This window comes from Stegodyphus dumicola, chromosome X1, assembly GCF_044657685.1.
Source record: "Stegodyphus dumicola isolate Sdum_Otavi_A_Nest chromosome X1, ASM4465768v1".
Taxonomy (NCBI): domain Eukaryota; kingdom Metazoa; phylum Arthropoda; class Arachnida; order Araneae; family Eresidae; genus Stegodyphus; species Stegodyphus dumicola.
The window spans coordinates 48,921,799-48,934,015 of record NC_140780.1 but is presented as its reverse complement, the minus strand read 5'-3'; the positions used below and the strand labels follow the sequence as shown (position 1 = coordinate 48,934,015).

Below are 12,217 nucleotides of genomic sequence, written 5' to 3'. Positions count from 1 at the left end.
AATTCTATTCAAGAAGCAAGATATGCTATTTTCCCCCCTTGAACTACAGCTTGCTTTTTCATTTTAAATAAATACTAAACAATGGGAATATTTTGCATTTTATTAAATGTGATGTGCCTCTCATGTATTTTTTAGCAGTGAAAGGTATTTTACAGTATGCAGAAGCAAATTTATAAGGTCGCACGGCACGTTGCATATAGCGAAGGGTCCCGATATTTCAAAGGGCCGTTATGCCAGACTAAGTTTACATCTGGATTGTGGTTTTTTATTATCTCTAAAGAAGTGTGCATTGCCTTAAATTAATTTCAGTCTTTAGAGGAAACTTATTTTTTTTCCTCTTTTTCTGTACTATTACTGATTAATAATTCTGCTCACAGGTTGCTTCTAGTTCCCGAATTTCTAGCCAGAATAGAAACTCCCTTGTTTTTGTGTAACTGAACTGGCAAGTCGACTTAAAGATAGTCATTTTTCAATCGGAAAACTGAGAAACGCAACAGTGAATGAACTGAAAGACATCAAAGACTTTTGCGAGTTTTAACACAAGTGTATACTGAAAGGGTCATATTTTGAGGATTGATATATTTCAGCATTATAACTCTTCTACCATAGGAGCTGTGGACTTGTATTCATTAACTTTTGACTTCTATGGCATAATGCTTTTTGTGTATGTGTGTGTGGAGAGGAACAATTTCTGTCTTGTATCTTGGACAACTTTTCCATTTATATTTTGTTTTAATGGTTAAATTGTTGGTATATAAAGAAAATTTTTTCTTTAAATGCCTTTATCGCTAACAGTGACTCAGTTGTAAGCTTACCGTACCAAATATGTCTTGCGACTTTGAGTCTGACGTGAGACAACGATTAATTGCCAGGAGAGAATTCCCGCTGCAAGCAGGCAACGTTAACTCCAAAAAGTTTCACACACGGTGGCTTTGCAAATGCGGTCAAGAGCAGAAGACTGACGTTAATTACGGAATGGGAAAGTAAACGGTTGTGTCAGGGATCATAAGGGGAGATATATTTTAAAAGAAAAGTGTTCTTAGGTCTCAATGTATCAGGAATATATATCGCGCGCTGGAGATAAAATGTTTTTTTTTTTTTTCGTACAATGTTGGCATTGCTCGCTTTGAAATCGCTGAGTTTGTTAATCAGAAATTCTTTGAAGTGTTATAAAATATGAAATCGATAATAAAACAAATTTTAAATTTAAATTAGGGCTTCCACAGCCGATATTCTATGGAAGATTACGTTATTCAAATTTTGATGGCTCTAGGTACCGTCGTTTTATCAAAACATACATACATTCATGCAGACTCTTCATTATTTAATTTCTTTAAATATAATACAGGGCGATAATATTTGGTGGCAACAATTTGAAAAGTGATTCGATTTATAGTTTTCAACGCAAAATGCCAAAATGAAATTAATAATCCTTCTGGGCGAATTGCCCCTTTGAACTAAATAATGTATTCTAAGAGCGATGGGCTGATGCCTAACAGTAAGGGTTTGGAATCAAGAATATATTTCGCAGAACGATTATATTACTTGCGAGTATTTCATTAACTGATATCGTTAAATTTTGAAATATCATATAAACTAGAAAAGGGATATAAAAATTAGGAAATATTTTATTTTTAAATAAACATTCAATTTATGTGTAGATAGCTGCAAATATTTTACCGAGTTGTTATAGCAGAGCTGTAATTTTATTGGTGGGAAAACTAGGGAAATTCCACTGGTTAAGTAATGGAAAATCGAGAAATTTTTGCGATCGAGGAGCAAAACGCTTTTATCTGGGAGGGGGGGGGGGGTTCTATACCAGAAACGAAGCACAGATAACTAGCATGTAACTAAATAAAATATTATACATTTTTTTAAATTACAAATTTACATTAACTGATCAATTCAAGAAATGCATACAAAAGCATTAAAGTCAAGATTACTGTTTAATTTGACTGTATTTTTAGACATTATGCTGTACATAAAACGGCTTTTCTTCGTTAAGAATTTCGTTTTTAAAAAGGTACCCTTTTTCATCGAAATCGTCGGCACTGATACGAAATGAAAGGCGATTTATACTATACCTCAATTTCTTGGCCTGTAAGACGCGCAGTGATTTATCAGGTTAAAAATTGGGAAAAACACTTAGACAGAAAAGAATTAAGTACCTATTTTAATGATAACATTTTATACAACGAAAACGGAACTGTTGCATTAAAAAAATAGCAAGTACATCAGCGTTTCTTAGAATCCCAGAAATTCGTCATCACTGTTGCTAAAATCATAGTTATTTTCACTTAGGTTGTCACTGTAACTAGATTTGCCACTTTTCTAAAACACAGTGTCATCCTTATTTCCACCTAGTGCACTGCTAATTCCACACTTTTTAAAACATTTGTTGTAGGATAAAATTGGATAATAGGATAAATGTATTTTTCAGTATTAACTTCATTCTGAAGAATGTTCTGCAGTCTAGTTTGCGTTATTTTATTCATAAGTCTCAAATTAAAAACAATTCAATGTTTATATGTCATTAGAAAATTAACCAAAAAGCAGCGACCACAATGAAATTGAAAAACAGTCCTTAGACGTGAAAAGGTTGAAAGCCATTTGGGTTAAGACTATTTTCTCAGATACTCAGCTACTTCGCATACATGTAACATAGCATTAAAAATGAAAAATTCAATATTTACTACAAATTCATTGATGTAACAAATATCTGTCTCCCTACTCCTACTTTAAAAAAAAGATGTTATTTGCCTGACAGTTTATAGTTCACTAATATATTTTCATTGTACGAAATTGCATTCATTCGAAGAATTCAATTTGTATTTTCCTCTGTATAAAAATTGAATGTAGAGAAGTTAGATGTTTAAACGACCCCCACATTTTCTCAAGACCACGAGCAAGATTATCCCCTCCTTTTCAGCCCCCCCGTGAAAAAAAGGGGTTCTAAATTTACAACCTGACCGCATATAGGGTGATTTCTCACACACAGCTAGGGGCTATTCTTCTAACTTTATAGCAAAACTACTTGCCACTATAATCTACATAAATTTTGGAATGAGTGAACCTCATCGTGAAATAGGGCAAAAGGAAAGCTGTAAATTAAGTAAAACTTACTTGTGGAACGCAAACATAATGCTGCAGTGTCAACAATGTAATAATATTTTTACATTCACTGTGTAAGAATTATGTTAATTTTATTAACAGTTAAATTTTAAGTTAAAGTTCCTTTCCTGTCAAATTCTTAACTTCAACTTACTACTTCTGGCCAGAACGTATTTTTGTAATCTTGCTGAATATTTAATGAGGAGGAGCGGTATTTAAACCGCGAAGTTACTGACTGAGTCAGAGAGAATCAGAGTTTCTGATTTACGCGCGTCTGCCTTTTTGGCCACTCTCTCTCTCAAAGCTGTTTTTTCGCTCGGCCGTACTCAGGCCCTTGCTAAGCTTCGTAGTAAAATAAGTTAAGGGGCCAACTCAAATTGAACCTTGATAGCTTCGGCTATACTTCTTTTAGTTAATCTTAGTTTTGGTTTAATTCTTGGTCTTTTTAGTTCAAGTCCAAGTGCGGGCGTTGCTTATACGCTCCCAGGCGGAGTTTGTTAAATCTTATTAGAATAATAAAGGGACTCTTCTATCGTGTTGTTTCTTGTCACCGAACGCAAGCGATTATTCTCTTATCAGTTCTTAGATTCCTCACTTCCAACATTAACTTAGAATTGCAAAGTGAGGTACTCTCTACAACTGAATTATTACTCGCATTAACAGACCGTCTATGTAGTTTATGAAATTTCTTTATAATATTATAAAAATACGGTCAGCCGTCCCTTAACGCGATTTCGCAATCTTTTAACACCAGACAACATTTATTTTTATCAAGCTCAGTCATCGTTAAAGGCAATTTTCGTTGCTATTTTTGCCGACAGATGACGCTACTTTCCTGTTCGCTTTACTGCAGTAGTGTATAAATAGGACCGTTGCGCCGTCTGCTTTTCTGTCTACAACCCAACTTATGTATTACTTTACTTCAAGCGCCCTTAGCGGCACGAACTTCATAACATAACGAAACTTCATAACGGAAGAAGTCGTGCACGATAATCGCAGCATACAACTGCACTTGGAATTTGTCTGCTTTCCAGTCTTGCAAATTTCTTTGCTCCTGATGAGAAGGGACCTGTTTGCCCTCAAAATCGATCCAGTTTTTATTTATTTATTTATTTATTTTTTTTTTTTTTGTCTATATCTAAGCCAAATACAAGGCTGTTTCTTTAGTAATTTTAAGTTAAGGGTATATCAGACGTAACAACAGGCGCTACTTAATCTTTTTTGATAACTCGCAGTACAAAGCCAGGCTGCTGTCCTTACTTACTAAGCTGACTCTGATGCAAAGTAGAAACCGCATTGATGAAATATGTAAGATTTTACAACAGTTCAAATTCTCAACTGATTCATTGCAACATCCCCCCCCCGATTTTCCCATGGATCATATCGATAATTTATATGCCCAAACTGTGGTTTTCTCCGAATTTCTTCACAATAATCGGCTGTTAGTTCACTAATCATAACTTTACATTTGAAAAGATTCTTCACTGCTTTGTTATTGGCTGAAGTATGTGAATTCGGCGTTAAAAGCAAGATTAAGGGTATCCAAACGAAATGTTATTCCTTCGAACTGGTCCCACAGCAAAGGAATTTTTTTGAAAACTTAAGACTAGCTCAGCATTCTTTAAAATGTTGCCTATAGAAATTAATTTGATAGAATTTTTAGACTTCAGTTCCATTGATTGAAGGTCGTGAAAGCGAGACTACCTGTTTCCAAAAATCAAAAGTTATTGTTTTAGATAAAGAATTAAAAATGTTTAAAAGGTATGAAAGTTATGAAACGCAATCAGAATTAGGTGCGTTTTTTAAATGGGTGAAGTTAGAACATGAAGCATTTTTAGACAAGCTGTTATTTATAAATTAGTTATATGGCTTCATCTACAATACGGTATACAGCAAATCAGAAAAAAAAAAAAAAAAAAGTGATTGAAATGGAGTTCTTTTTGTTAATATGGATATAAGACTGCACTCAGAATAGGATTCCTGTTAGTATACGGTTTTGATTGTAGTCTTCGATCCGAAACTTACTTCGGTTAGTTCCTACGTTGTTTAAAAAAAAAAAAAAAAAAAAAAAAAAAGAACTGGATTAAAATAAAGCATTTTTTTTTAATGGATGGAAGACTGCAATGAGTGTCCTCACTCCAACTAGTGCTTATAACGGTGTTTCAAAATCTTTATGGCTTCGCAGCCCACGTGCAGATAGTTGTGGTTTATCGTGACCCACATGCATACTAATTCCTTAATGTAATAATGAAATGATTTATGAACAAACTATATTAATAAATAACTGATAATAATAAATTACTTCATAATTATAATTAAATGTATATAATTATACTGTAAGGAAAGAAGAATTTCAAAAAGTTCGCGATCCATCAAAATTCACTGGTAGGTCACGACCTACACTTTGGAAACCAGCGACATAATCTTTAACGGTATTAAGGAAAAAAAAAAAAAAAAAAAAGAAAAGAAAACTGTATGGGAACTAGTTTTTCATCTAATAGCAGTAAGCGAACTGGTAGAAGTACAATGTCAGATTTCTGGGTGAATTCCATAAATAGAGTTAGTTACTGTGTAGGGAAAATGGTCTAATAAATTATCATATCTTATACTACATATTTTTATATTTGATTAGCACAATTTTATTTAACTCAGCCTTCACAGGGATGAATTAACTTGTTAATCAAATAATTGCTGCAGTAGAAAAATCTTTAAAAATTCTGTATAGACTAAGGAGAATTTTATTCAGTGTGTGGGTGTTACGGATATTTATGTAAATAAATAATTACGAGTTACAGAATTAACTGTATTTTGAACTGTTGTTAAATAAAAGAATATCCACAGTTTCTTTTTAAATATAATTTTTGTGAGAAGTGATTTTGGGATAATAAGAATGATTCATAGTATAAGTTATGCTTCAGTCTTGCCTATTAAAAGGCATAGGCATGAACTCTATTCTATGTGCGCAATTCTGCCAAACTATAATTACTTTTTGTTGTAACTAATTTTTTGATTTCCATCCGTATAATCATTAATTCTTATTTTTTAAAGGTAAATTTTTTTAAATGAATGCGGTTTTTTAATTTATATAATTTTTTACTTTTTTTAAACCGTTAATTTTAGGAAACAGTCTTAGTAGTGTTTTTTGGAGTTGAGTATTTAGTTCGCTTGTGGTCTGCTGGCTGCCGAAGTAAATATATGGGTTTCTTAGGCCGACTGCGTTTTGCAAGAAAACCCATATCCATTATCGGTAAGTAAACCTTGTGCATGTTGGATTTAAATAATCATATTGTTATGAAAAAAAAAAAAAAAAAAAAAAACGCTAGTTAGTTAGTACTTTGGTATCTAGAGAAGGATTATCAAAAGTATTTGTTTTTGAAAACTAAAGTAAGATAATTAAAACTGAAATTTGCTTTTAGGAATCTTAGAAATAAATCTATATTTTGGGTAAATTTCTATTAAAAATAATACTTAAGAGAAATATAACAAAATTTCTTTCTGTTGTCCAAACCCAAATGCCAAGTGTAACTATTCTATATTTTCTGAATGTACTTAATGACAGTTATTATTATTTTTTTTTTTGGCATTTTATTACAGTTTTTCTTAATTTTTTTGGTGTGTGCGTGCGCATGACTTCTTGCGTTTTTGTAGTATCACATTATAAATCATAAATACATACTTAGTTTATTATTTATAACATGTAACTGTATGAGAAATTTAATTGTGATTTATTATTACCATAACTAATATTCGTCAACTGAAATAAATAAACAGAGCGAAAAAATAGCTGAATTTAGAAGATACATAGCATTTTTAGTTTAGGCGTGACAAAATTATAAGTCCGCCCTTAACTATGTTTGTGTTGCTATAAATGCATCACTGAAGGGTAACTGACTTGCTATCAGGCTGTCTGTGTGATAATAAAAGTATATTTCTATTTTTGAAGTAAGAACGTAGAATATATGTTTTGCTTCATGAAATATTATGGTCTCATTTCACCGACATATTTTAGTTGGTATATATTGTTGCTATATGAAGAAGCTTTTCTTGTTTTTTAATTTTTATTTTCTTTAAAAAATAACATGCTGTTGAAGACTGTTGTAAATATTTGTGTATATTTAGGTAAAATTCACGATTTTTTTTACTCTTATGTAACGTAAACATAAGTTCCATTTTTCAGTACTTAAACATTGTTCCTGCAAGTCCTTTCGCGATATACAGGTATACTTAAGTTACAAGAATGTTTTAAATGACGCAGATATTTGTCTTTTGGCATTTTTACATTAAAAAAAATATCATTTATAGTAAAGTTATGAAATATAACTTTTTATAAGATTCGCCGGTCTCTACTGTATTTTTAATTACTCCTCCCCGTCTCCAAGAAGATGCAAAACTATTATCTTACTTATAGTAGCTATGATGCTGTTGTAGAACTGAGTTGATAAGAAAAAAAAATCACCTTTCTTAAGCTATACTAAATGAATAACTAAAACTCTTCTGATTTGTGTATTATTTAACATTCATAGGAAACTCTTGCATAATTGAAAAGCAAAGCTTTAGAATGCTTTTATTCATTAGAATATGCGAAAAGCTTTTTTATACCCATCATAAAAGAAGAATGATGTACTTTCAGACATACTTTGTAATTTTTGAAAGCACTGAGAATAATTTAAAATTCAGTTGTTCTAGAGTTGTTTAAGACTAGAAATGCCAGTCTGTCAAAATGGTAGATTTCCCTCTTTGATAAAAATAAAAATTTTAATTGCTGATAAGTCTAACGCTAAGTAATAGTAACGCATATGTTAAAAGATTTTTTAATGCTTTATAATTTTGTTTTAATGAAATATTAACAGTGGCAATAAAAATGTTTGTTACATTACTATATGTTGCATTTTCAGATCTTATTGTAGTTGTTGCCTCTATATTAGTCCTGGCTGTTGGATCAAATGGTCAAGTTTTTGCTACGTCAGCTATACGGTAAGTGGATCGGGAATGGTATACAGTAGGGGGGCGTTTAATGTGATCACGTTTCTCTACGATTATTTTGGTAACATTAACCGAATGATAACATCAAATGATGAGAAAAAATATCCTTCAAAATAACATTGGGATTTAACACGAATATAACTAGAAACATAATAATAAACACCTTCGCAGCATTTTCATAAGGAAAATTCGGAAGTTGATTTATGAACTTTTCATAATTTCTTTAATGCAGGAGTTTATTAATGAACGGTTCACAACGTTTCTTGAAATTATTCGACCAGTTCTGTAACCTTAATCGAAGGGCATCGCTCTCTGGAAGAGAACTCGGCGATATAAGTTGTGAAATTTAAAATTGGTCAAAAAAAAGCAACCTTAGTTTGACGTAGATGTTTTCGAGGAATTCCCCTCCCCCTAGGAAAAAATTTCTGCAGAATTTTTTTTGTTCCCGAAGAAGAGGGGCCTGCATCTAATCCCCTCAAAATTATTAGATTTATTGAAAATCTATGTCAAATGAAGCTCCCCTTTTTTTGCCTTATTTTAAATGGTTGATTAAAATCGAAACCAAGTTATTTGACGACTTAATGTCTTACATGGCGACATTTCTCTGTAACTTGGCAAATTTTATAATGCATTTTAAACTTATTTGCCTACTTTATTTAAGTTTAAAAAATTCATTCTAAAATATTTTGATCCTAGTAACCGAATTGTTGATTACAGTAAGCGATGTAATTTTTTTTTCGCATACAGAAATGCGGGACTTTGGCAATTCGTTAACAATCCCAATGATAACATTAAGCGCGATCACATTAAGCAATGTCTACTGTAAAAATTTTTCTTTAATGCACAAAATTGAAGCTAAAGCTTTTTGACAAAGTAAATAAAAACATATTGCGTAGAATATTGAATATACTTAACTGAAACTGTTATATTTAATCCAAATATGGGTTGCCCTTTCATAAAATACTATGTTGGCACAAGTGTACCCATGTGTACATGGGCTCATGAATTAATCTTTAATCTCACATTGAAAGCATTAAAAAATTTTTACCTTGAAAATCAGTAATATATTAACTTGAGATGTTGAAGTTGTAGTAAAATGCATTATGTAAATTTTTAGGAATGAACCGGTTTGATTTAATTGTTAATTATGGTAAAGCACTGAAGATATGTCTGCCTTAGCAGCGAGCCATTGTGAAAGGTTTTTTTATAGAGAAAATTGACTTAAATGCATATTACATATGATGCAAATCAGGGCTTAATTTCTGAAATTAGAAGTGCTGTAGTTCTATGGGAGGCCGTCAGGAAACACAGAACAGTAAATGAATAAAGTAATTAATAACTATATAAGGTATTTTTCCAGCTTTCCTAGGGTGCCTTCGTGGTGTAGTGGTTCTGCACGCTGGGCCCGTATTCCAGAGGTCCGTGGTTCGATTCCCGGTGAAGGCATTGCTAATTTTTCATCTAGCTTGCTCCCCCCCCCGAAAAAAAAAACCCTAATGACTCTACAACTACAATAAAATGTAAATAAACCAATAAAATTTAATAAATTAAATTAAGACGAAACAATTAATTACAAAATATCGAACATCATACTTATCTATAGCTCCGACTGAGATAACAGTTCATTCAAAAACTGAGAAACAGAAGAGCTAAGCTCGAGCAAGCTCTGAAGGCAAAATATAATCTACTATTTGAGGGCTGGTAGAAACAAAAATTGTTCTTTTTCAGCCCATCAATGAAAAGATAAATCGGTTAAATCATTCCTATTGGGAATAGAGATAATGCTCGAAGCAGCATCATAATTTGGCTGAAAATTTTAATGGTGGAGGTACGAAAACAAAGGTAGAAGAGCTAACACTTTTTAACCACGATGCCTTTCTGATTTAATTATAACTGTGAAGCAAAATGTGTGACAGGGAGAAAAATGCTTCCAAATTCTAATTACTGTAAGATAAGCTGAAGAACGAACTAAGGCTATGTATAAATGATCAAATCCTTTATATTTGACTACATCGTTTTGAACGGTTCAACATGTGCGGTTTCTGCGGGTAATTACTAGTGCTGGATGTGTTTGAGCTGTTTATCTTAATATTTCACTGTGTTAGACCGGTTGTCGCTTCGGGTACATTTAGGAATATAAACGATGGTTGACGGTTCCTCTTTTCTTTCCTGTTGTAAATCGTGGGCTACAGAAACAACCGATACCGAGTAAAACCGTCTCAAAGAGTCTAGAAGGTTCAGTCCTTGTTATATCGAGTCAGCAGATACAACGGTACTACCAAAGAAATCACCATTAATATTTTCGGGAACAAAAAAAGACATTTACTCATTTCCAAACAACTTCTTGTAAATTTTTTGCATTTTTGCACTTCCTGAAGGGCAAGGTTTCGACATGTGCAGGTCGTTTCTTGTCTTCTCGCTTAAAAATCTGAACTTTTTATCCAGAGTTTGTTTTGCAGAGAAAGAGAGGCATGCATTCAAAAGTAAGCATCGATTTTCATGTGTTATTTATTTCTAAAACAAAATGTTTCGATAGCAAAAGAATGTTTTGTTCAAATTATGGTTCAGTTTCATTAAAGGAAGTGCCTAAGCAATTTAAGCACTGGTGCAATTTAAGCACTGGTGTAAACTTTAAAATATCTCATGCAGCAAACTAGTTCTGCTGAGGAACCTGAACCTGGATGAAACTACCGCTATAACGGTTTTAACTATTCAACCTTTGTGGTGAGCACGGCTGAGCTGGTCAAATTACTAAGTTCATGAAGTTCCTGAGCGACTAAATTTTTAATTTTGATTTTTATGGAATGATCTTATTAGATACTAGCATTTATTTGTATGTTTTAAACATGTAAGTACACTCATAAATGGTGCATAAAGCAAACAATTCTCTCTGTACTTTAATTGCATTTCAGTTATTTCCTTCATATGATATGTAATAATTATGTAAATTATTATGTTTGGTCAAATACATTTATGTTACATAACTGCAATGCAGATTTAATTTATACTAGCTTCCTAAAAATAAGTAACGATAAGTTTGAGACTGTAATGAGATTCAGCTAGTTTGATAGAAGCGCTAAAATGCTTACTAAAGTGGCTTATGGTTTTAGTTTGGTATACTAAATTCAAAATTACAAAGGCAAGATCGATTTTAGACAATTTATCAGAAAATTATGTATTTGTACAAGATTTTGCGTGGTTTGTTAGCTTAATGTGGGCTGCAGTGGAAAAGCATCAATAAATAAAACAATAAGTAAGAGTGAGAACTTGTCTCTGTTGAAGCTGCGACTTCCTTGCGTTGCTTATCACAGTCGAGAATAAATAATTTTTTGTTTAACTCATGCGTATAAACAATAAACTCTGGGTACCAACCTCTGTGCTTCTGAACTGGCGATGTGCAGAACGATAAGTATGTTCGTAGGACGAATTTTCTTACCAATATTATTAAGACATTAACAGCTTCTACCAAACCAGCTGGATAGTCTTGCATAATACAAAACATTTGGCTGCCTTACTGAGACGAAAATGTATTTTATGCAAAATGATCTAATATTGAGATCCTGTTTAGTAGATTAGGAAAAATGAATTTAACTAGTTAAAGTGTAATGAATATTTCATTAGCTGAAAATTTGGTCCAAAGAAGGCCATATGAAAAGTTGTATTTTGGGATTTACATATCCCATCCTATTTACTATGTAAAAGTTGTTTTTATAAAATTATGTTTCCTTTTTCTTTTCTTTTTTTTCTTTTCTTTTCTTTTCTTTTTTTTTTTCTTTTTCTTTTTCTTTTCTTTTTTTTTTTTTTTTTTTGAATCTTTTTTTAATTGGACGCATACTGTGTCTAGAGTTAATACAGTACAAAGTCCGATATCCAAAGTCCGGACTCGTCGGGACTTCGGCGATTCTGGATTTGGGATTTTTCCGGATATTAGATCATCAATTTAAATCTGATAAGATGGCATGCAGAAATTTTACGATTAAAAATGTGAAATCTTAATTTATGAAATAAAGAACAATTATGATCTAAAAGGTATCAAAATTTACAAAAAAAAAAAAAAAAAAAAGCTTAATATTTATTTGTTTACTTTATTAAACATTTCTTTTAATGTAAGTTGTTTAAGTTG

At 32.0% G+C, this 12,217-nt stretch overlaps 1 protein-coding gene across 2 annotated transcripts in view; it reads left to right on the top strand.

The window, feature by feature from the left end:
- The window catches only part of LOC118191145 (potassium voltage-gated channel subfamily KQT member 1-like), a 144,931-nt gene that overhangs the window by 65,922 nt on the left and 66,792 nt on the right, over positions 1-12,217 (top strand). For both annotated transcript variants that reach the window (XM_035361949.2, XM_085807798.1), the window contains exons 5-6: positions 6,232-6,358; positions 8,007-8,085. In XM_035361949.2, the coding sequence (XP_035217840.1) occupies positions 6,232-6,358; positions 8,007-8,085 (206 nt within the window). The remainder of the gene's footprint in view (positions 1-6,231; positions 6,359-8,006; positions 8,086-12,217) is intronic.